At 52.0% G+C, this 25,312-nt stretch overlaps 1 protein-coding gene across 2 annotated transcripts in view; it reads left to right on the top strand.

Annotated features, from left to right (window-relative positions):
- SLC6A17 (solute carrier family 6 member 17) overlaps positions 1 to 24,985 on the top strand; it is a 45,227-nt gene extending 20,242 nt beyond the window's left edge. For both annotated transcript variants that reach the window (XM_081026483.1, XM_081026484.1), the window contains 8 exons: positions 266 to 447; positions 2,111 to 2,221; positions 15,513 to 15,754; positions 16,012 to 16,204; positions 18,018 to 18,210; positions 18,770 to 18,929; positions 20,528 to 20,690; positions 21,163 to 24,985. In XM_081026483.1, coding sequence (XP_080882609.1) covers positions 266 to 447; positions 2,111 to 2,221; positions 15,513 to 15,754; positions 16,012 to 16,204; positions 18,018 to 18,210; positions 18,770 to 18,929; positions 20,528 to 20,690; positions 21,163 to 21,531 — 1,613 coding nt within the window. In that variant the 3' untranslated portion in view covers positions 21,532 to 24,985. The remainder of the gene's footprint in view (positions 1 to 265; positions 448 to 2,110; positions 2,222 to 15,512; positions 15,755 to 16,011; positions 16,205 to 18,017; positions 18,211 to 18,769; positions 18,930 to 20,527; positions 20,691 to 21,162) is intronic.
- The last annotated feature ends 327 nt before the right edge of the window (positions 24,986 to 25,312 follow it).

Below are 25,312 nucleotides of genomic sequence, written 5' to 3'. Positions count from 1 at the left end.
GCCTTCCATGGATGGACACGGGCAGGGGGTGGCATGAGCGGGACTTTAGCCAGATCAGTGTGTCCTGAGGTCCAGTCCCAGTCGGAAGCCCAGGAGTCCTCGGGTTCTGCCAGATCGTGACTCACCTAGAACGGGGACGGCCCCTCCCTGCTGCCCTCACTCAGTGGTCCCCTCACCCACTGCCGCCCTGAGTGGGGGTGCAGCAGAGGAAGTGGCCCCACAACCTCGCCACTGAGGTCCTGTGTGGCTTTTGGGGCTGTTGCAGTGGTGGAGGCAGAGTGTGAAAAGAGCTCAGCCACTACCTACTTCTGGTACCGAGAGGCCCTGGACATCTCCAACTCGATCTCAGAGAGTGGAGGTCTCAACTGGAAGATGACCCTGTGCCTCCTGGTGGCCTGGACTATTGTGGGCATGGCCGTTGTCAAGGGCATCCAGTCCTCGGGGAAGGTGAGTCTGGAGGGGCCACTCAGAGCCGCATGGTCTGAGAAAAGGATGGAGGGCAGGGGGCTGAGAATTCGGGGTTGCCCCATGCAGGGTTCTGTGGGTGATCTCGGTCTCTGGATGGCTCAGGATGAGGACACAGGCCCCCCGAGGAGGTGATGGGGGTGTCACTTGTAGTTTTGTTCTTGGTGGACAGCACACCAGGACTGGGCTTGTAGAAAATCAGGGCTTGGACCCCAAGCTCCCTCTGTGCTCAGATAACTCAGGCCCACTCTGCAAAGTACAGAGAAGGAAGACTAGTAGCAGTGTTAACTCAGGGACATTCGTCTAGATCCCAGCCCCTCAGGGTCCCAAGCAAAAGCCCTGCTCAACAATTTTGGTGAAAACCAGCAGCTCACTGTGTGTACAGCTAACAGGCTCTGTGAGCAGGTGGGTGCTAGGAGTGAAGGGGGCTTTAGAGGGCAGCTCCACACTGGCCTCTACAGCTGCGGACCAGCTGAGCCCCACACACCTTCTCCCCGCAGTTCAAATCCCCTTCAGATAAGGGCCCTTTATTCTTCATCACATGTCAGTATGCATAGACGGCTGGGGCTGGAAAGGACGCTAGAAATCCTGTAGCCCAACTCACTCATTCTACAGAGGAAACTGAGGCCCAGAGACAGGAAAGCATCTTGCCTGAGATCACACAGCCAGTCTGTCCCAGAGCTGGTACTAGAGCTGTGGCTCTTTGTCTGAGGCTCCAGGCTCTTTACCAGATTTGATGAGCAAAGAAGCTAAGCCTTGGAAAAGTAGCATAGTCTCAGCCGCCACCTCTTCCCTCTCCAAGGCCAAACTTGTAGCTGACAGTTTGTGGCAGCTATCAGGGGCTGCCACATATATGAATGCATTTGGTCCACAACAACCTTATGCGTTAGGAGTTCTTATACCCATTTTTGTAGATGAGGAAATGGAGGCACACTGAGGCTAATAGCCCAAGGTCATATGGTCGGTGGTGGTAGAGCCAGGATCAGAACTCAGGTGGTCTAGCTACAGGTATGCTAACCTTTACAGCATCCCGCCTAAGCAGCCTTCCTGACATGTTTCAGTGCAACAAACACTGTGAGCATCTTCTTTGCCTGAGGCTCTGTGCCAGGCACATGGGGATATGGAAATGTGGAAGAAACACATGCTAGAAAATAGCACACGATTTATAATCACAAGAGGCAGGACCTTCTTCTGATGTTTTTGCTTGGGAGCCATATCTATAATTTCCTGGATGCCTTCTGTCAAACGAGCTCTAAGGACAGGGCAGATCCTCAGGGGATCCATTGGAATCAGGAACAAAAAAATAGGCAGGAGACATGAAAAAATGAGGAGGGGAGAACAAAGGGTTGCTCATGCCCTTGGCTGCCCTTGGGGGTGGGGAGGCCTCAGACCCAGCCCCACCAGCCCTTGAAAGGAGAAAACCAGCCCCAAGCATGGCCATGCTGACTCCAGCTTTTCTGTGCTCCTGTTTCTGCCTTGGCTCAAGGCCAGACATGCGGTGGGGTTGGCCCTGTGCCCCGGGGTCCCAGGGCTCTGCTTTCTGTAGCCATCAGAAGAGGCTCATATGCCCCAGCTGTGAGCAGGGAGGGGGGTACCAGCTGCACGAGGGGCTCTGCGCCAGAGTGGGTCCTTGTCCTCTCTGCAGGTGATGTATTTCAGCTCCCTCTTCCCCTACGTGGTGCTGGCCTGCTTTCTGGTCCGGGGGCTGCTGCTTCGAGGGGCCGTCGATGGCATTCTGCACATGTTCACGCCCAAGGTAAGGGTCTGGGGGCACCGCAGCCCCACTGGGCCCGGTCACCTTCCTGCCGTGTAGCACTCAGGGAGGACCTGCTACGTCAGGCATTGTGTCAGGTCCCGGAAGCATGGACTGGGGGCGGGGCATGGGCCCTGCCCTCAGGGTTCCAAAGAAAGGTACAGCACATCAATTTGGGTGAAATGGGAAGAAGCTTCAGGGAGGAGGTGACATGTGACTCGAGCCCTGGAGAGCAGATGGGATTTCAGTGAACGGCAGGAGGGCACTGCAGTCAAAGGAACCACATGAACCAGAGTGGAAAAGCACCGGGTATGCTTGAGGGGATGATGGGACCTCAGATTTGGCTGGGGTATGGGGTGTGGGGGTGGTGGGGGTTTCAGTGGGTGGACCTGTGACAGCAGGAGCAGAGAAGATGCCTAAGAGAAGCTCCCTGGGGAAACCCAGCTTGTACTCAAATCAGGGGACCGATGTTACTATTGTATTAAAGATAATAATAGACCAAGTGGATAGTCATGTCACCCTCACCGAATCCTCCACATCTCCTGTCACTTATCCTCTCAGTAGCGCAGTGACGGGAACGAGCTGGACCACTGTGCCCGTTTCTCTGGGCTGCAGCAGGCACAGGCACCCTGCAGATGGTCACCCGGGTTTCCTCACAGTGGTCTCTGCCCACCATGTCGCCTTGCCTCTCTATTCCCCTTCAGACCACTGGGCACAGCTGGTAGGAGCCAGTCCACCGAGGAGTAAGAGAATTTTAAATGCAGTTGGAATGCCCCAAGCAATGTAATTGGAAACCCAGCTGAGCAGGCTGGGGAGTCCACCTCCTAATGCCAGCCGACCAACCAGCAGCCAGCAGGGGCCTGGTGAGATTCCAGTCCCCAGGCATGGGTCCGAACCCCGCCAGCTGGAGGCCCCTCAACATTGCCCCCCAATAGGGCCATAGCTCACATGTGCACCCACACACACACTTATACAGAAAGTTCATACAGATGACACAAGGAGAAAATTCCAGATCTAGTGGGATTGGAAATCCCCGTTTCCCTCCCAACTACCATGCCGTACAACTGTGAACAGCAACTGGTGTTGGGGCAGGGGGGGGGGTTGGCAACGTACAGGACACACACCACTCCATGTTCACCAGACAGCATAAACTGGCCCTTGGCACTCTGGGAAATAATATCTGAAGTTTCTATGGCAACAACCACGGAGGTCCACTTTATGAAACACTTAGTGAATCTCCGGAGGCGTGAGTGTGACTCCCGAGCCACGTGGCTGGCATAGGGTTGTTGTGAACACGTGGTGTCTGACAAGGAAGAAAAAAATGGAAAACCTGGTTTCTTTGGGGGAAAATGGCCATGAGGAGAGAGCCAACTTTTATGAATGACTTCAACTGTATTTCTAGACTCATGATCAGTCTAACGTGTTCACTTGAGTCAGTTACACGTTACTGAACTTTATGAAGAAATGATACTCCCCGGAGATGTTCATAAATGTGGAGATTCGTGCAGGTCTCCAGATGGGCCCCGTGGTGGTGTTAGAAAGCCTGGTGTGTAACTCTAGGAGCAGGTAGAAGCCATTTGTGAGATTGACTGCCAGCCCCAGCACATACAATACTGGTCCCCTTTTGATTCAGACACTTTTAATCATCTTTTTGCTTATGAACTATCTCAGTGAAATAAACATACACGTGTGGTAATATAACAGACATTCTTAAGAAATAAAATATTACAGACGCCATAATAGTGCCTGTATAGCCCACCCTGATCTCATTCCCTTCCTCCCCAAAGATAACCACTATCCTGAATTGGGGATTGATCCTGCTAGGGTATATTTTTAAAAATTTGTAATACATATAGGTGGGTTTATAACCAACATATGCTTAGAGCATTTGTGCCTACTTTTAAACTTTACGTGAAAGGCTCAGAGTGTATGCAACCTTTGGTGACTGGCTTTTATTTTTGCTCTACACTGTGTTGAAATGTATCTATAATGATATATGTAGCTCTAATGCATCCATTTTTCGCTGCTGTGTAGTATTCCACTGCAGCACTAAATGAAAATTGATGTATTCATTCTCTAGTTGATGATCATTTAAGTTATGTCCAGTTTTCACCACTACTAATAATGCTACAATAAACATTATTACCCAGATCTTCATGCACACAGATTTCTATATTTCTAGGGTCTATGTATTTAGGAGTGGAATTGCTGTCTCAAAGGCTATGCATATCTTCAGTTTTACTAGACGTTGGCCAAATTGCTCTCTAAAGTTGTTGCATTTATTAACACTTGCACCAGTTGTGCATGAGAGTCCCCGTTGCTCCCCATTTGTTAGACTTCAATTTTTGCCACTCAGATGGATGCAAAATGGTTGATATGCGCTTTGAACAACGAGGGATACTCCTTTCCAAAACCTTTTCCTGGATGTTCACAGGACGTTCCTGTGATTCCACTTTAGCATTTGCAGAGTCCAGAGTCTTCATGAGGTGAAGCTTAAAGAAATAAATCCAGAAGACCCTAGAGGAGCCAGGTCACTAAGAACCAGCATGGCCCACCGAGCTCCTAACTTTCAGTCTGGGTAGAGTCTGTGGGGCCCATCTTGAGGCCTTGTCTACTGAGCAGTTCTGTGGGACAGCTCCTGACCTTGACCTTGGAGGGATGTGTTGAGCAGGGAAGGGGAGGCCTGAGGGCCTCAGAGGCCAAACTCCTTCATCAAGAATCCCCTTCACAGCCTGTGCTGCTGCTTGTTTGAACAGGTAAAGCCCATAGTGATGGCTGGAATGAGGGTTCCTACATACAAATCCCTCCAAGTCATCTGCAAAAAGAGACCTACTCCCAGAGACAATTGTCTGACAGTCCATATATGGCAGACTATTGCTGCAGAGCTGTGACTGTTCCAGCACAGGACCGGTGAGGTACGAGGAAACCTGGAACCATTTCAAATTCTTGCCCTAGAATGGTGCTGTAGCGTGCCAGGGTCGTTGCACACAGCTGCCCAGGCTGTGCACTGCTCCATACTGACCAAAATGTAAATACCAGGTCATGACATTTGGCAGACATGGCAGAACCCAAGATTTTTGGCCAGGACATTTCAGAATCCACCTGAAGGAAGCATAGTCTCCATGGATATGCTGAATGACCTAGAAGATGCTCCCTCCATAAAGTCTTCCAATATCAGGAATAACCTAGCTGTAGGTGATGGACTTTCAGTCTACCCCTTTAAGCAGTTACTGAGTGTGACAAATGCAGCGTGGCCAGGCTACCATGATGACCCACTAATACCCACTAACTCAAGTTAATGGCTAATGAACTTCTTAGGCCACTTCTCCCCTGATTACTTTCCATCCAGGTAAAAACCAAGTCACTATAGGGTACCACGCAATTCATTATGTGATTTGCTCAACATGAAGCAGTGGATTAATGTAGATTATGGTGGAATAGCTAACAAAATTACAACCGTTCACATCCTTTGGCTCAGCAATTCCACTTGTAGGTATTTATCCTATAGATGGACTCACCCACAAGCCAACGATCCGTGCACAACATTGCTCTACAGCATTTTGTTTTAGTAGCAAAAGATTGACAACAACCCAAATGACCATCATTCATTTCTTCATTCAAAGTAAGTTCATTGAATGCCTGTTATGTTCTGGGCACTGTTGTAGGTCCTGGGACACAGCAGTGAACAAAGGAGATAAGCTTTCAGGTCCTGGTGGCCCTTGTATTGTAGGGGTGGGAGACAGACAGTGTGAGATAAAGGAGGTGTTGGATGGTGTTGCTAAGGAGAAAATGCAGAGAAAGAAGGATTGGGGGCAGTCGGGAGAGGGGTTGCTTTAGATGGCATATTCAAGGAAGGCCTTTCTGAGAAAGGGACAGACCTGGAATGAAGTCCTGAAGGAGGTGAGGGAGCCCGTCACGTGGATATTTGGAAGTAGCATATTCCATTCCAAACAGAAGGAACAATAACCGAAAAGGCCTTGAGATTGAATGTGTCTGGCGCATTCCAGGAAGCTAGTGTGGCTGGAACGGGAGGGGAGAGAGGTAGGGCACGGGGCCCAGGGGGAGCCAGATCATGAGGGTCTCGCAGGCCAGGGGAGGACTTTGCTGTTTACTCTGGGTGAAATGGGAGCCAGTGGAGAGTTCTGAGTAGAGGAGCAACAGGACCTGACTTAATCTTCAAAGGATCACTCTGGCTGCCATAGAAAATCTTAGGGGCCAAAGGTGGAACAGGGAAACCTGCTAGAAGGCTCCATCCACGTGCTGATATTCATTCTAGGTGAAAGGTGACTGTGGTTGGAGGCCAGGTGATGGAAATTAGGGGTGCTGAGAAGTGGTCATATGGGAGATACACTGAGGAAGTAAAGTCAACAGGATTTGCTGTTTGTTGGATATGAGATGTGAGAGAAAGAGGGATCAAGGATGATTCCCAGGCCTTTTGCCTGAGCACCTCGAAGGAAGGATTTGCCATTTATGGAGATGGGGGAAGACGGTGGGAGGAGCAGGTTTGGTGGGGAACACCAAGAGTACTGTTTTTGTTTTTTTAAAGATTTTATTGGAGAAGGGGAACAGGACTTTATTGGGGAACAGTATGTACTTCCAGGACTTTTTTTCCAAGTCAAGTTGTTGTCCTTTCAGTCTTAGTTGTGGAGGGCGCAGCTCAGCTCCAGGTCCAGTTGCCGTTGCTAGTTGCAGGGGGCGGAGCCCAGCATCCCTTGTGGGAGTTGAACCTGCAACCTTTTGGTTGAGAGGATGCACTCCAACCAACTGAGCCATTCGGGAGCTCAGCAGCAGCTCAGCTCAAGGTGCCGTGTTCAATCTTAGTTGCAGGGGGCGCTGCCCACCATCCCTTGCGGGACTCGAGGAATTGAACTGGCAACCTTGTGGTTGAGAGCCCACTGGCCCATGTGGGAATCGAACCGGCAGCCTTCGGAGTTAGGAACATGGAGCTCTAACCGCCTGAGCCACCAGGCCGGCCCAAGAGTACTGTTTTAAGCATAAGGAATAGAGACAGTGGAAATGTAGCGGCTGTATGCCATATCAGAGAGGTAGTAGGTTATCATGGGGGAGGGGGTTATCATTTTGTGAGGGGTGTAAATGTCTAACTAGTACATTGATTTGTACACCTGAAACTAATAATAAAAAAAAGAAAAAAGAAAAAATCTTTAAAATATTGTAATTTAAGGGGAAAAAAGTACTGTTTTAGACATGGCAGGTCTCAAATGTCTAAAAGGCATCTGAGATGTTGAGTAGGTGGTTGGATAGATGAGTCTGGAGGTTGAGTGAAAGTATAAATTTGGGAGTCAAAGATTTAAAGTCATACTGGTTACAGCCATCTGGAGCCTGAATGTAGACAAAGAAGAGGTCTGAGCACTGAGCACTTGGGGACCCAGAGTTTAGAGGTTGGGGAAGAGATGGCTAGTAAGGGAGACGGAGAAAGAGGAGAAGGAGGAGGATGAGGAAGGAAGGAGATGGTCATTTCAGAGGCAAAGTGGAGAAGTGCTTTAAGAAGGAGGGAGTAGTCAGCCAACTTCAAAGCTGCCGAGCGGTAAGGGAATGAGGACTGAGAAATGGCCAATGCACTTGGCAACAGAGGGGTCACTGGTGACCTTGACAAGAGCTGTTTAGGTGGAGTGCTGGGGACAAAGTCTAATAGTAATGGGTTCAAGGAAAAATGGGAGGTGAGAAATTGGAGACAAGTAATAGAGAATACTTACTTTCAGGAGTTTTGCTGCGAAGGGGAGCAGAGAAATGAGAAATGGGGTGTTAACTGGATAGGGCCGTGGGATCAAAGGTGTTATTTCAGAATTTTATATGATGATAAAAATAATCCATCATATACACTTCTGGTGGGAATGTAAAATGGTACAGCTGCTTTGGAAAAAACAATCTGGCAGTTCCTCAAAAGGTTAGTCGGAGTTAGCACATGACCCAGCAATTTCACTCCTGGGCACATATCCAAGAGAACTAGAAACATATGTCTACACAAAAACTTGTACACAAGTGTTCATAGCAGAATTCTTTGCAATAACCAAAAAGTAGAAGCGACTCAAATGTCCATTGACTGATGAATGGAAAAATAAAGGGTAGTACATCCATACAATGGAATTATTATCCAGCCACAAAAAGGAATGAAATACTGATGCATGCTACAACATGAAGACGTTAAGCTGAGTGAAAGAAGCCAGTCACAAAAGACCACATAGTGTACATGAAGTGTCCAGAAGAGGCAAATCTGTGGAGAAGAAGCAGATGAGTGGTTGGTCAGGGCTGGGTTTGTGGGGAGGTTGGGGGTGAAATGGGCAGTGACTGTTAATGGGTACGGGCTTTCTTTTCCAGGTGGTGAAAATGTTCTCAAATCGATTGTAGTAATGACTGCTAAATTGTGTTCAGAGATTCAGTTTTCAACATGGCGGGGGGGGGGCGGGGGGCGGTGAAGGGTGTGGGCTCTTCGCATCTCCAACAAACAGTTCTCGGAACACCAGCTGGGTGTCCGAGAATTCAACTTTCTTCAACGCGATTCTGACACTATCTACCCAGAGATAGCATCACATTCCATAGGTTAAGGATTCATTCCTACAAGACTGCCCCCCCCACCAGATGCCAGTCACAGGTCCAGGTTGTTGTTGTTACCTGTGCTTCTGACCAACTGGCTATAAATTAGAGGTTCCCACAACCCCTTCCATGGGTTTGATTAATTTGCCAGAATGGCTCACAGAACTCAGAGATATTTTACTTGCTAGATCACCAGTTCATTATTAATGGATATAACTCAGAGACAACCTGATGGAAGGATTGCATAGGGCATGTGTGGGGAAAGGAGCAGAGCTTCCATGCCCTCCAGGCGTGCCATTCTCCCAGCATCTCCACGTGGTCACCAACCTAGAAGCTCTCGGGACCTGTCCTCTTGGGTTTTTATGGAGGTTTCATTACACAGTTATGGTTGGTTAAATCATTGGTCACTGGCCCGTCTACCCCTCTCAGAAGTCAATGGGGTGGGACTGAAAGTTCCAACCCTCTAATCAGTAGTTGGTTCTCCTGACCACCAGCCCACATCCTTAAGTGATTCCAAAAGTCACCACATTCACATAACAAGAGACACCTTTATCACTCTCAGCACAGGATATGCCGAGGGTTTTAGGAGCAGTGAGCTAGGAACTGGGTAAAGAGCAGATATCTTGTAAATCATGATATCGCAGCAGCACAACTCTGTGATATGCTAAAAAACCATTTAATTGTACACTTGAAAAAAATCCAATAGAGAAGGGGAAATGGATGTTGTGGGAGAGCTGGAACCCAGTGCTCAGGTGGAGGAGCTGATCTTAGCCAGGAGCACACACTGTCCCCAAAAGGGCAGGAGGAACAAGCCAGCCTGTGGGCACAGAAGCTGGCATCTGAGAAGCTGTAGTGAGGACCTTCTCATTGCAGTTCTCTTCTGATTGTGTCATTTTTCTCTGTGAAGTAAGAAGCAAGGTCATCCGCTGTAAGAATGGTGGAGGAGGGGTTGGAGGTCTAAAGGAGGCATGAGTGTGAAGTAATTGTGCAAGAGGTGGGCAATGCGTGCAGCTCTCAGGGCACGCTGGAGGTTTGGGGTAAGGAGTGAAGTCAGCCAGCATGTTACTCACAACGATCCTGTGTTTGGCAGTGAGTGGCGCTTGCTGTGTGCCAGGCACGATTACACACAGGCACGGTTGCCTGTGTTAACGCGTTTGAACCCATACGGACTTTAGACTCAGGCATTACTCTTACCGCCGTTTTGCACATGGGGAAACTGAAGCAGAGAGGTTAAATAACTTGTCCAAGGTCCCGCCTGTCCAGAGGCCCCAGATATGATTTCTCCAGCTGTGTTAGCTGCTTGGGGACAGGCCACCAGTAGGTGGAGGGTTGGATGTCACCAGGGTTAGGAGTTTAACAAGTGATGACAGTGGAGAGATGGCAGGGGAGGTGAGAATGTAAGTGACCAAATGATGGGCCCTTGACTAAGCTGGTTAGGAAGGGAAGTTAGGATACAGAGAGGGTGAGGGGCAGAGAAATGCAGGTAGAACTGGAGAAGTTTTGGAGTCAAGATACTAGAGGGAGTGAGCTGAAACGATGGGGTGCTTGGGAATGTGGGTCCTTAATGTTGAGGTTCCAGTTGGACACAGGTCATGGCGTGACCGTAGGAGTGGGGGGAAGGACAAGGTCAGTGGAAGGAGGAGGTAAAGGGACCCAGAGGCAGATCGTTGAAAGGGACAGTGATGTAGAGACTGAGTCACCCAGAATTATGGCAGCAATTGTACTGGATAGAGAGGCAGCGCACAGCGGAATGGGGGATGGGGACCTGAGGAACAGGCAGCACCCTGTCCACCTGCAAGCCCAAATGTCCCACGGGTTGTGAGAAGACAGCCTTCCCCAAAGCCTCCTGAGAGGGCTGCAGGGGAAGAATTGGGCTCAGGGCGGAGCCAGGCTTTGCTCAGCCCTTCCCTGCATAGCAGGCTTTCCTGGAACCTGTAGCAACAAGGCAATAGGGAAAAAATGCCAGTGCTCAGGCCCACCCTCGACTAATCAGAATCAAGCACATCTGATCACTGGGTATGGTGTTCAGGTGGTGTCCAGGTGATTCTCGCATGCAGCCAGGCGGGAGAACCCAGACTCAGCACAGGATGGTGAGGGACCTTCCAGAGTGAAGTGTGGAGATGGGGGGGAGGGGAGACTTTGCTGATGTCAGACTGAGTTCCAGGGGCTAGGTGGCAGGAGGTGGGCAGCTATGGAGGAGCCGAGGCTTGAGTCAGAGCAGGAGACAGGGCCAGCCATCCTGGGATGAAGTCCAGATGAAGCAGGACAACCTGGGAGTTGTGGACATTTTGCAGCAGCCGAGCTAAATGGGATCCTTGGACAGAAGGGCCAGGCCTGGTGGTCCCGTAGGCAGACCGTGGGGACAAAGCTGAATGGGCAGAGGGAGCAGCTTGCCAGGAGCCCTGCACTCTGAGTTCCCAGCTCAGCACACTGAGTGTTGAGGCTGGGGGCCAGGGCAGTGGCCCCAGGAAGGTGGTGGCCCCAGGAGGGTGGAGAGCTCTGTAGGCATCTCTGGTGTGGACAGTAGGAGAAGAAAGGGGAGGAATACACACACACACACACACACACACACACAGGTGTGTACACAGATATATGCGTGATGTGTGTGTGTGTATATATATATATACACACACAGAAGATGCCAAAAAAAGTATACACATTTGAAGAAAGGAAAAAACTACATTAAAATTGTCATACTGAATATATACCGATACCAAAAGATGAATACAAGTCACGTCTGACTTCTGCAATTACAAGAGGTGCTCAAAGTGGATACCATCAGTGTCATTTTAATACAGTTTTTTTCCCTTCTCAAAATGTGTATACATTCTTTTTTGCCACCCTCTGTACATATATTGCATTAAATATCACCTGAAGGGTACGTAAGAAACTGATGTCATGGTTCTAGCTAGGGAAGGAGAGCTGGGAGTCTGGGATACAGGGGTGAGGAAAAGGAGACCTTACTGTGGCCCCTTTCGTGCCTTTTGAGCTTTAAAGCATCACTGTGTCACCTAAGAGCAGTCACAGTGAGGGCCACACCGTCTTCCGGGGTGGGCCTGGCACGACCTGAGCTGTGCCATAGCGTTGGGCATCGGCCTCTCGCTTCGCCGCCTCTGGGCCTCGACAAGCAAGGGGTCCTGACCAGTGAGCCAGGTTGGCCACAGGGTCAGAAGTATGCGTTAACCCTTCGAGGAGAGAAGTGGGGTCCCTGCAAGTCCTAACGGCCCCGGTGTGGAGTTAGTGGTAGAACTTCTTGACTCCCACAGGTGGAGTACAGCTTCCGAGCAGGATGACAAGGGCAGCCCAGCCTTGTTAGCAGAGGGTGGGCTCTGGAGCCAGGTGAGCGGATCCAGACCCCAGCTCTTCACTCAGCAATCAGAGGGCAAGTTCCTTGGCCTCTGGGGGCCTCAGTTTCCTCAGTTGTAAGATGGGGTGACCCATGGTGGCTCCCTCACGGCGTTGTCAGGGGACCATGTGGGCCTGCCCTTGGCATGCAGAACTATTATTATTTTGGTCTCTTGTGAAGGTGACACTGCTCTTAGGCTATGAGAACCGCGTGCTCCAGTGCTACCTGGTGTCCGTGGTCCCTTCTGGTCCTTGCACGGGCAGGTGACCGGCAGTGCTAAGGAACATGCGTGTGTGCTCCTGTCATGCACCAGCTCAAGCTGAGCACTCAGCAGCTGCTTGTGGATTCAAAAAGCATCTCCATGCCGCTGAATCAAATGTGATGACACACCTTGTTCCCTGCATGAGGAAGTGACTCAGCCACTACGCCAAGGAAATGGCAGGAGGCCATTGCTCTGTTTCGGTGTGAAAGCCCATTTCCCACCTCCTCTTTTGCAGTCACATCCTGATGTCTGGAAAGGACACTGAGCTCCCTAAGGTGTGGCCATGGGTTCATTCTCTGTTGACACTATGATCAGGACTTTGTTGAAATTGTGTGTCATCCCCTTAGAAGTCTCGAAAGAGCCCCTTTAAGTTCAGGGAACAACAGACATTCAGTACTGAAGGTGCCTGACTCAGCTCCCTTTGAACACACAGGTCAGACTGTGCCTGCCTATCTGTTTTTCTCTTGACTGCCCCCGCTTCCTTCTCTTTCATGTGCCAGGCATGGCTCATACAAAGATGAACAGCAGGTGGGTTTTTCAGGAAGCACAAAGTGGTGAGAGGAAGACAGACACATACACCTGCAATTCAGGTATTGACAAGAGCTGTGCGAGCCCAGGACCATGACCAGCTCTGCCAGAGGCAGCCAGGACAAGCTTCAAAGAGGAGATGATATTTATGCTGGGTTTTGAGGTATAAATAGGAGTTCGCCAGAAAGTGAGTAGGAGGAAGGAAATTCCAGGCAGAGGGAATAGGCTGGCCAAAGGCCAGAGGGTGGAGACCAGGGTACTTTTGAAGAGTAGTAAGTTCACTGAAGTTAGAGTGTTCGGAACATAGAGTGGGAAAAGATTTTCCAGCAGACAGTGGGGAACCAACAAAGATTTTTCAACATGCAAATGACATGACCAGAGCTATGTCCAATTCAACCTGCTCTCCCTTATACAATCTTTTGCTTCTTTGGAACTTACCGAACTACTCAGAGCCCTCCCACGAGGTCCAGGTTTCTAGCCTGAGGGAAGTGCCTAGGTTCCAGATTGGTAGAACTGTCATGATTGACATCTGTGAACACCAGTGAATGACAATATGCCTTCCAGGCATAAGTAATCTATCCATCCATTTCCAGAACCTTCTGGGAGGATCTTAAGGAAAAAACATCCCACCCAGGAGAGGGGAGGTGCAAAGTCCTTTAGCAGTGGGACTGTGATTAGAGTGGTCCCCCCTTATCTAAGATGGATACATTTCAAGACACCCCAGGGGATGCCTGAAACCACAGATGGTACTGAACCCTATATAGTCTAGGTTTTTTCCTATACATACACACCTTTTCCCTTAAAGGAAGCACTTAATAGCTACTTTTGGCGTGTCTGAATTGCCAGCATCAAGACTCGTGCACCTTGGGGCCATTATTAAGTAAAATAAAGGGTCACTTGAGCACAAACCCGGTGATACCCTGCCAGTCGATCTGATAACCGAGACGGCTACAAGTGACCAACCGACAGGGAGTGTATAGAGCGTGGATACGCTGGGGTGATTTACATCCCAGGTGGGACTGAGCAGGACCACGTGAGATTTCATCCTACGATTCAGAATGGCACGGAATTTAAAACTTATGAATGGTTTATTTCTGGAATTTTCCATTTAATATTTTCAGACCTTGGTAAGTGAAATTCTGGAAAGCGAAACTGTGGATGGAGGGGGACTGCTGTATTTTGTTCTTTTCTTTATAATCTTTAAATTTCTATTAGGAGCATGTATAGGCAGGCCCCTATTTTCTTATTCACAATGCCCACATCCAAATAGCCTGGAAAAACAAAAATGTGTTTTTTTCTTTCTCCCAGAACTCATTTTGTGGCAAAATGACCTGAACAGATGTGAGGCTATTTATAGCCTTTATTGATTCACTTGGTGTGACTATTCATATTTTGCGGCAAAAATACAAATGTGTTTGATTACAGGTTGTCCCAGACCCCACTGGGGTGGTGTTATGTAATTATGTGGCATATGCACCGTATTACCTTTCCACAATAAAATTAGAAACAAAAGCCAGATTTCCAAAACCAGTCTGGCCCCAGGGCAGTTAGATAAGGAAATGGGCCTGTATTATTTTTGTAATGAAGAAGATCTGGCCCATTTCTCTGGTAGCCCCACTCTCCCATGTTCCACTGTAAAGCCCTATGCTGTATCCAAGCCATGGTCCATGCCTTGAGAACCAAACAGTAAAAGGAGAACAGAGGGGACAGCGCTTTGGAAATTGCCCCATCCCCTCTAGGTGCTGTTGTGGTTCAGGATCCTGTCAGGTCTGAGGGCAGTTGGGGGTGGGGTGAGGCAGGGGTTCCCTCTCCAGGAAAGGTCTGGCTTCTGTGCTTCAAGTTGGGTGGGTGGGGAGGGTTTCTCTGTGATCGGGAACATATAGATGTGTATGAATGAATGTTGGGCCCCCCTCTTTTTTTTTTTTTTTTTTAGAAAAAGAAGATTGGGTAGGCCTGAGGGAGATGTTGGGTGCTGGTGTCCTTGTTGTTTTTTAAAGCCAAGCAAACAGCAGATTTATTTTAAAAGGACAGTACACTCTCAAGAAGGTGAGAGTGGGCAGGCCCGGAGAAGAGCAGCTCTGCCGCTGGTGTCTGTTTTTATGGTTTGAGATGGAGGGGGTCTTAGGGAGACACTGGTGTTCTCAATTCTCTTGTACTGTTGTGTAGGCTGTACACTGAACAACTCTAGGAGGCACCATTCACACTGTAGGCTAAGTGAATGGTACACCCTAGAGTGGTACACTACACGTCGTACCTGATGGCTCTGGAGATATTCCTTAGAATGATAGCCCCACGATAAGCAATGATACCAGTTAAAATGAACTGAGGATGTACTGTGTAAGCCTGTATGTGTATTTTATCTTACCTTAGCTTCCCAATGATCTTCTGAAGTTGATACTCTTTTTATCTGTTTTATACTTGGGGAAACTGAGGCTCGGAGGGGTGAGAAGAAATGCCCAAGGTCCCATAGCCACAGCTTGTCCCCACTATATCGTGCTGCCTCTGAACTCCGTTGAGGCTGAGGGAAGGGGGTGTGGTGGAAACGCCATTGTGCTTGAATAAAACCGTTACTGTGTGTCTCTTTTCTTCCCCGGCCACCCCCCTAGCTGGACAAGATGCTGGACCCACAGGTGTGGCGGGAGGCAGCCACGCAGGTCTTCTTCGCCCTGGGGCTGGGCTTCGGGGGCGTCATCGCCTTCTCCAGCTACAACAAGCAGGACAACAATTGCCACTTCGACGCTGCCCTGGTGTCCTTCATCAACTTCTTTACCTCGGTGCTGGCCACGCTCGTGGTGTTCGCCGTGCTGGGCTTCAAGGCCAACATTATGAATGAGAAGTGTGTGGTCGAGTAGGTGGCACCTCTTCTGTCCTTTCCCCTCCCCGCCCACCCAACCAAGGGACAGGCGGGCCATGGATGGACAGCCCCTATCTCCCTGGGCTGAGGGAGCGACACAGAGAAGCTCTTTGTCCCCAGCCCTGGGCCACAAGGACAGGCTGAGATGTCTCGTTGATGGCTGGGGGGCCCTGCCTGGGTGCTTGGCAGGTGCCCCCAGGATCGTACCCACCCCTGCCTGTTTACCTGGTCCTCTCCCTTTTCTGCTGCAGGAATGCCGAGAAAATCTTGGGGTACCTCCACACGAATGTCCTGAGCCGGGACCTCATCCCGCCCCACGTCAACTTCTCTCACCTGACCACCAAGGACTACACGGAGATGTACAAGGTCATCATGACCGTGAAGGAGGACCGTTTCTCAGCCCTGGGCCTTGATCCCTGCCTGCTGGAGGATGAGCTAAACAAGGTGTGGGATAGGCTGTCTCTGTCGGGAGGGTCCGGAAGGCATACACGGGAGTGTGGACCCACAGACACGCCATGAGGGGCTGGAGCTTGCGTGTAGGCCCCAGAAAGCTGCCAGGGACTCCCTCATTTACCTGACAAGCGAGGACCTCCTATGTGTCCAGAAAGGGAGAGAGGAAAGGTAACAGTTCAAACCTCTGCCCTGAGGTAGGCTGAGTCTGGGTGAGGGCAAGAGGCGGACACACATCACAGAAATCCCAGGGAGTGTACGGGACGACTTGCACGTTGATTGAATGGGTTTCCTGAGCACCCATCACGCCCCATGTCAGGCACTAACAGTGCCTTGTACGTGGCACCCAGACGTAAGTGTTTCCGTTAGTGTCTGCCCCTTACTGGCTGCCTCCTTTGGCCTGCCTCACAGCACTGGGAGTTGAATATGAATGTTGTTCTGACTTTGCAGGTGAGTAGCCTGTCAGTTGGCAACTTGGTCAGGGCCTCACAGCCGGCAAGGAGGGGAGCCGGGGCTTAAGTCCCCATGCTCTGAGTCACCCCTTGATGCTTCTGTCTCTCCCCCAGCTGTCCCCATTCCAACGCTCATTGCCACATTGTCCCTCAGTCCCTGGAGGAGGGCAGGGGGATGTTGTCCCCTCATTAATGTCCAGGCCTAACTTCTGACCCCTTGCTTCTATCCTCATTTGCACAGCTGGGGTTTTTCAAAGGGACTGTTCTGTTAGAAGGAGGAAGAGGAGAGACATGCCCACAGGGTCCTAGGACCCAGCTGGTGCCAAGGCTCACAGGGGGCAGAGCCAGCTCCCATCAGCCCGGGCTAACCCTGTCCTTCTCCATGGGGCCAGGGAAGGGGACACTCCCTGAACAGTGTCTGAGCTCCACAGTAAAAGTCAGCTTCCTTCTCCTGGCTCCATTCTAACGCTGAGGGAGCTGTGTCCTGTACCCTCTGCCCTCTTCCCAAGTGATCAAGAGCAAAAGGACCCTGTCCAGGGGATCCTAGCCTGGTCTCTTCCCCAGGTGACTGGCAGTATGAAGGACCTCCCCACCTCCCCCTTCCATGAGACCCTGCCCCATTCTCACAGGCGTGGCCTGGCCCTCTGAATAAAACGAAGACTGTAGCAGTTTTTTAATGATACAACCTCGATAACGTCCAAATGGCGGGGATTACACACCCACCTACTAGGGGAGGTGTTCTCTCACAGTCACTGGACAGTATAGGACAATGTAGAAGTCATGGCAGTGTGTGGTCAGTTGCCCCCAAAGCAGGCACCCAAGCATTACAGCAGTGGTTCTCTACCTTGGCTGCCCACCAGGGCCACCTGAGGGCTTTATAAAACCCTGATACACAGCTTACCCCCCACCCCAGACCAATCAAAGTGTTGCCCCTAGGGTGGGGGGTTAGATCCAGTGTGATCCCATGGGGCAGCTGTGGTGAGACCACTGCATTCAGGTCTGGAGTTCACAGCTGGCAACAACCAGGGAAGACTTCCTAGAGGAGGAGTCCTGAGCTGGGCACGGTTCTGAAAGTGAGCCTTCATCTGAATCACCTCAGGTCCTTGTACAACTTGCAGTTTCCAGGCCCCACAGCTGAACAACTGAGTTGGTGTTTTATTCCCTGGGGTGGGAGGATTCTGATGCCCACTCAAGTTTGAGACCCCCTGTCCCCAAACAACAGGATGTAGGTGGGGGCAGGGCATCCCTGTGAAAGGGGGAATTCCTAAAGCTCTCTGGGCAGAGAGGCGGAAACGGGGGATCCCAGGCTGGGCGTGGGCCCTCACGGAGCCCTTGCCTTTCACCCCCACCCACAGTCCGTGCAAGGCACAGGCCTGGCCTTCATTGCGTTCACTGAGGCCATGACGCACTTCCCTGCCTCCCCATTCTGGTCCGTCATGTTCTTCCTGATGCTCATCAACCTGGGCCTGGGCAGCATGATCGGGACCATGGCAGGCATCACCACGCCCATCATCGACACCTTTAAGGTGCCCAAGGAGATGTTCACAGGTAACTGCTCCTGGCAGCCACCACGGGCCTGGCGGCTGCCCTCAGGGACAATGGGTGGGTTGTGGCTCTGACTTTAGAAAGACTGGGTTCTGACCAAGTCATTCTTGACCCCATACCCAGAAACCTCCTCTCCCCTTCCCCCACCTGGGACACAGCGGGAGCCTGGCTCTGCCACCAGAGAAAGGCACTCACTAACCAGGAGAAGACTGGTTGGGCACCTGTGCCAAATCTGAGCCGACAGACAGGCCTCTTTCTTTGTTCACGTGCCTCTCTCCTGAACGCCTGCTGAGCTGTCTTGGGCAGGGCTGGCCTCCCTCCACACCGGTCCTGTTCCGTCCCTGTCATTCCCAGCCCTGAGATGCTCCCTGTTTAGTAGACTGGGAGCTCAGAACCTCCAAATCTGGACCCCTTCCCCTGTGTAGGGCTGGGCCTGCTGGAGGGTGGGCTGCAGGCCAGCTGGGGGGAGGGGTGGGATGGGAAGGGCCTGGGTGCTTCCAAGACCCTCGGGCCCCACCCACCTGTACCTTTGCCCCCACACTGGCCTCCCGGCTCTCTGTAGTGGGCTGCTGTGTCTTTGCATTCTTCGTGGGGATGTTGTTCGTCCAGCGCTCCGGAAACTACTTTGTCACCATGTTTGATGACTACTCGGCCACCCTGCCACTCACTGTCATCGTCATCCTTGAGAATATCGCTGTGGCCTGGATCTATGGAACCAAGAAGTAAGGAGGCTATGGGGGTAAGGTGGGGACAGGAGGATGGGTCTGTCCCATCTTGACTCCCCAGAAAGTGCTACGATCCCAGGGCTGCTTGTGAGTGTGGCAGGAGGTCACAGAGTCAGTGACGGGACTGAAAGTGCCATTTAGGGAAACTGAGTCTCAGAGAGAAGCATCACTGCTCAACACCACTTGGGTGGTGAGAGGCAGAGCCAGGCTGAGGACACAAATCCTGACGTCATCCTAAACTGCCCTAAATTACCAGAGCACCTTTCCTGGGTACCAACACCTCAATATTTTATGGAGCTTGTTAAGCACCTAGTGGGTGCATAAAAGGCCCCTGCTGTCAAAGCACTCGTGGACCTTAGCAGCCGGGTCGACAGCTATAAGGTGACCTATTATACCTAGGGGTGTGAGACGAGGGGTGGTTTGGGCCCTAAGTTTGGGGATGAGTGGGTAAGAGAATGCAGCAATAAGAAAGGGTTGGGTCTCGGGGCCTGAGCCTCGGGCCGATCTATGCTCACTGTCAGCCCCTGGCCTCATTCCTCATTTAAGAACCCATCTGTATCCCCAGGAGGAGAAGACTGGTTGGAAGCCCCAGGACTGGGTCGCTCCCACTCACTCAGCAAGGCCAAGGGTTCCACTAAGCTCCTCAGCCTGCCCCTCGCATGGCGTCTGGACCTGGTCTTAGAATTGGACTCTTGCACAGGCCCTGATACAACCATCTGCTTCCTGGCAGGGTGCAGGAGGGCTGGGTGATAAGAGGGGGCCCCCCTGTGAGCCAGGGTCCGAACACGCTGACTCTTCTCTGCAGACGGGTGAAACCCCTGAGGTCCTTCTCAGAATATTATCTTTAAACGCTTATGCTAAAATATATAGGATTACACAGGCAACTAATTATATTGAAAATTAGCACAATAATGTTTCAAATCTGTGATTTTAGTAAGATCGGTGTACTTTCTTTTTACTGCATTAAGGTACGAGATCGAGCTGTGGGTCTAATAACAACAGTAATTTCAAAGTAGTGATGAGCCTAAATGATGTTTGTAGGTATTTCCAGTTATAATATGATCGGAAAATATCTGAGATTTAATGAGTTGCTGGCAGAGTCCTAAGTACTATTAATGGTTGCTTGCATTTATAATAGAAAGAAGTGCAAGGTTTCAGTTAGGTGTTATTGAGGGAAAGATGATTTTTTTAAAACGCCATTCATGTAGACAGCCTGCCAGCCACCACCACCACCACGCGCACACCCAATCCCCCATTCAGGAATTGCACCCACAGAGCTGGTAGGACACTAGGGAAGTGCACTTCTACCTCTTTTCCAGCAGGGGGAGTCTAGAGCCAGGCCAGTGTGAGGGCTGGTGCCTGGCCTGTGGGCTGTATCATATCCCTGGGTGGTGCGTCAGGGGAGGTTAGAGGAGGACAGCAGAGTCTTCCCGGAGGCCAGCTGGGCCACAGAATAATACACTGGGAGCACTGACTATGAAGAATGGAAGAGCTGGGAGGGAAGGACTGGTCGATGAAGGCTTCCTGGAGGAGGTGGGGAAATGCACAGCCACAGTGAAGGTGCCAACTCCTGGGCCCTCTGCTGTGCTTGGCAGGTTCATGCAGGAGCTGACGGAGATGCTGGGCTTCCGGCCCTACCGCTTCTATTTCTACATGTGGAAGTTTGTCTCTCCGCTGTGCATGGCTGTGCTCACCACGGCCAGTATCATACAGCTGGGGGTCACACCCCCCGGCTACAGCGCCTGGATCAAAGAGGAGGTGAGGGGTGGGGCCCAGAACCCCTGTGATATAGGCACCTTCTCCTGTAATGCAACCGGTGATAGATACAAACCTTTACCGGGCAACTTCTATATGCCAGGCCCTGCCAGGGGCATTGCACACCTGGTCTGTACGCTTCACAACATTTCGGAGAGGTGACATTATCCCTGTCACACAAGTGGGGAAACTGAGGATCAGAAAGGCTAATGCACCTAGCCCGTTTTCTCTCCCTCTGTGTGGAATGGAGTCACCCATCCTTTTCACAAGTGTAGCAACTGGCACAGTGGGAGGCTCAGGCCCTTTACCAGGGTGACCAGCTAACTCAAGTAGCAACCCCTGCTGACCCCGTCTTTGCTGGTACCAGGACAGTGCGTGGGATGGGGAGAGGGCAGGAGGCTGTGGTCCTGGAGGTCCTGAGAGGGTGAGGCTGTGGCGGTGTCAGGCAGCAGCCCTCACCCCTGTCTGCCCCTAGGCTGCTGAGCGCTACCTGTATTTCCCTAACTGGGCCATGGCACTCCTGATCACCCTCATCGTCGTGGCAACCCTGCCCATCCCAGTGGTGTTCGTCCTGCGGCACTTCCACCTGCTCTCTGATGGCTCCAACACTCTCTCCGTGTCCTATAAGAAGGGCCGCATGATGAAGGACATCTCCAACCTGGAGGAGAATGACGAGACCCGCTTCATCCTCAGCAAGGTGCCCAGCGAGGCACCCTCCCCCATGCCCACTCACCGCTCCTACTTGGGGCCTGGCAGCACGTCACCCCTGGAGCCCAGCAACAACCCCAATGGACGCTATGGGAGCGGCTACCTCCTGGCCAGCACCCCTGAGTCAGAGCTGTGACCACTGCTCCCAGCCTGCCCGCCTCTCCCCATGACACCCAGCCAGCTCCCCTGTTCCAGCCTGGCCTCTCCTGCCAGGCCAGGCCCTCTGTCCAAGAAGAGGGGCTGTCTGCCCTGCCTCATCCCTCACTCCAGTCCCAGCCAACTTCTGCTCCCTACACCTGAGTGGGGACTGGGACAAGCTCTGTCCCCCAGCCCAGGTCACCAACCCATCTACCCTCTGAGGTCCTCTCACCAAATTGCACTCAAATAACTGGAATAACCCAGAAGTTCTGATTCACAGCACAGAGGAGACTCCCAGTGGCCACCTTCGGGGTCATTCCACCCTCCCTCTGTCCCTACAACCTGCCACTGGCAGTTCTTTAGGTCTCAGAGTCCTTCTCTGCTGCCCGATGGTGGTGGTGGTGGTCATGAGAGGCACCAGGGTGGGGTGGGGTGTCCCAGAGGCTGCCTGAATGGGGCAGATGTGCCAGAACTCAGGGCTCAGACTTGGGGTGGAGTTTTGTTGTGTGAGGCAGATGGTGCCCTGGCAGCAAGGGTGAGAGGGCTTCTTTGCCCCCACCTCTAGGTGGGATCCCCAATGTCCTTGGCCCTGCCTGGGTGGGTGGGGTGTGCTCCTGCATTCTGCCTGGGAGGGCCATGACTGGGTCCAAACCCTTCCCTCCTCCATTAGAGCTTAGCTGTCACCCTGGCCCCCCTCCATCCTGGAGCCCAGAGTGGTGGCAGCTGTCTTTTCCTTGAGAGTTTTCCAGAGCACACTGGGTGGTCCACAGCACAATTGGATGGTTTGGAGCACAACTGCAAAGCACATCCCGTCTTCTCTCACCTGGGGCTCAACTTGCTCATTAGTGGCAGCTTCTCCCCTGGAATTGGGGTCCCTGGAGTTCAGGGGCTCACCTACAAGAAGCCTCACACCTGGGAAAAGATATCATTTCACTGCCCCTTTTGGCTGCCACTCACCCTGTTGTGTAAGCACAACTACCTGGTGTGCACGTTATGTACGGACACCTCGGAAACCTTTCCCAAACGGCCTGGCCCGTGGCAGGGCGGCCACAGCCAGTGCTGTGGGTGCCGGAGGTGGCGGGATGGCATCGGATGCCAGCTGGGAGGACTAGAACCTGACTGAAGAGGAAATGTGTGAGGACCGGATGTGCCGATGGAAGGATGAAAGGATGGATGGATGGATGGATGGATGGATGGATGGATGGCAGCAAGGAGGGAGGGAGGGAAGGAAGGAAGGAAGGAAGGAAGGAAGGAAGGAAGGAAGGAAGGAAGGAAGGAAGGAAGGAAGGAAGGAAGGAAGGAAGGAAGGAAGGCTCGTAGATCAAACCGCCATCTTTGAGAGCTGTGGTTGGCTGGGCGGGACAGGCCACACTGCTAGGCCTATGCACCTTCACAGAGGATCCCAAGCCACCCCTGTGACTGACCGCTTTCAGCACTGAACAGGAAAGACTAGGCCCAGGGCTCCCTCCTTCACCCCTTAGTCCCTTGGTCCCCACCTCCTTGCCTGGGGAGCTACCCCCCACCCCTCCATCTCCCTGACTCACCCCTCCTTGACACCTCCCATTTCTCGCCCTCTCAGCCCTACTTGCCCTTCACAAGTATGAGGGGAGAGGGAGACCCACGTCTCCCAAAAAACATGAGCTTTTGAGCACAATATCCCGCGTTAGGCCCCCTCACCTGACAAGACCTCCTACCTTGGAGCCAGGCCTAGTCCCAGCCGATTTAGCAACAGGAAAAGCAAGGTCCCAGGAGAGAGGCTCTACTATATATACTCTTCTATATATTCTATTTCTATTGTATATTCAATCTGTACATGTGGGTGTAAATGCTGTTAAATGACAAACCCAATATTATACCGTGGCTGGTGGACTATTTTCATCCTCAGTGCTGTACAGATCTATTTTCATTGTATATTTGATATATTTTTAATTTTGTAGCTTGTGGCTGGGCCAGGCCCCAGCCCGACAGCCTGCGATGGGGCTGAGCGGTGCCGTCTGCTTGATCCCCGTGGGCTGGGGAGTACGCCTTGCCTTTTGCTGTAGGCCGGTCCCTGGCCTGGCTGTGTCTACTGTGTTAGTCATGGGGCTCAGAGCTTGTGTGTGTGTGTGTGCGCGTGTGTGTGGGTGGCGTGTGTACATACGTGGAGGTGAGTGTGGAGGGTGCTGATTTGTGTTTCCCAGTGTTCATCTCGCTGCCCCTCTGCCCCCATCAGCCTCCCCCTCCTCCTCTCAGCTCTGTCAGGCCAGGCCTCGGGGCAGGGCCCTGCGGGAAGCCCCCTGTTGTGGGGAAAAGGCAGGCTTTTGTTGCTGGTGGCTCACTGACCTCCCATCACTGGGTTTGCCAGAGACAGGGAAGGAGGGGCCTTGGAGAGGAAAAGCTCTCCACCCCAATTTATTTTCCAGCCAGCTTCTTGCTGTGCCCACTAGTCACACCCTCTCTCTCCTGAGGAAAATACGCGTTTCTTAAGATGGTGAGACCCCAAGAAGCGCCTCTCTCCTGCGTTTGTCCTTGAGGCAGTTCTGACAGTGTTCAGAAGGGAACAGCTGCCCCTCTATTTCTGACACACCTCTGCTCACTCCACAGGGGAGCTTGGTAGCTGGAAGTGGGGTGAGGCCAGGGGGGTGAAGTAGGTGGGGATCTGACCAGGTGAGATTGAGCCAGCTTCCCTGATTCCCTGGAGGAAAAGGAGGTGGCCCCTTGTCCCTGCACAGGGTCCTCCCTCCACTGGCTTTGGTGCTGTCCACGCAGTGCCCACAGGACTCCAGGACAGGGCAGGGGCATGCCTGCAAGAGTCCCCCGGCCCCTGCCCTCCAGCTCAATCACCAGCTTCTTGCTCAGGGAGCCGTCTCCGCTGAGGCCACATGAAGCCCGAGGGGGTGGATAGGTGGGGCACACAAGTTGATGCCAGTGAAGTTGGCTTTGCCCTCCAGCAATAAATCTGTGAGACTGTTGCTTTCCTAATGTCAGGAGAAGCCCTCCTGAGTCAGCCTGCCACAGGCCGCAAGCAGGCCTGCAGTATTACATACCGGCAGGGGTTGCCCTTCTGCCCATCCTCACAGCTGCAACCCGTCCCCCATGGCCCCTCAGAGTGTCTCGTGGTGGAAAAGAGAAGAGACTGAACAGGTTGGAATGCACCTGACTGACTCCCTGAGTGTCCACCAGGCCCTAAAACGGGCCCTACTGCCCCTTCGCGGGGGCCGAGGAGGAGGGCCCAGGGTCCCTCGTCATCCCTGGCACTGCTTTGTACAGACCCAAGCACGCACAGCAAGCATCACTTTAGGTTCTGGCACAAGCCCAGAACAACTCAAGTCCATGTGCCCCATGGCTGGCCAGAGTATTGGGTAGGTCAAGACCACTCAGCCCAGGGGAAGGGATGAGGCATTGTCACCCTGGAGCCCTCCTTCCTCTCTACTCCCCCCATGGTGTACAATAAAGTGTCTGTTCTTACCACACCCCTCTTGCCTATCTGACTTGCCCAGGGATCAGGAAGAGGGAAGGGGAGAAGGGCTGGGGTAAAAGCTTGGATGGGATGGGTGGAGAGGACTGCTGTGGGAGTTTGGGTGTGGCCGGCTGCTGGCGGAAGAGTTTGGGGAGGATGAGCAGGGACATATATTTATTTTCCTAGGAATCGTCCTGGGTATTTAACAATGCGCACACTTGTAGCAGGCCTTATTGGGTTCCAAGTACTCCACACATCCAATCTCCTGTGATCTTTGCGACAGCTCTCTGAGAATGATACAGTTGACCCTTGAACAGCGGGTTTGAACTGCACGGCTCCA

Source organism: Rhinolophus hipposideros, assembly GCF_964194185.1.
Source record: "Rhinolophus hipposideros genome assembly, chromosome: 19".
NCBI classification, from domain to species: Eukaryota; Metazoa; Chordata; class Mammalia; order Chiroptera; family Rhinolophidae; genus Rhinolophus; species Rhinolophus hipposideros.
Note: the sequence above shows the minus strand (reverse complement) of the source record. Positions and strands in the feature narration are given on the sequence as shown.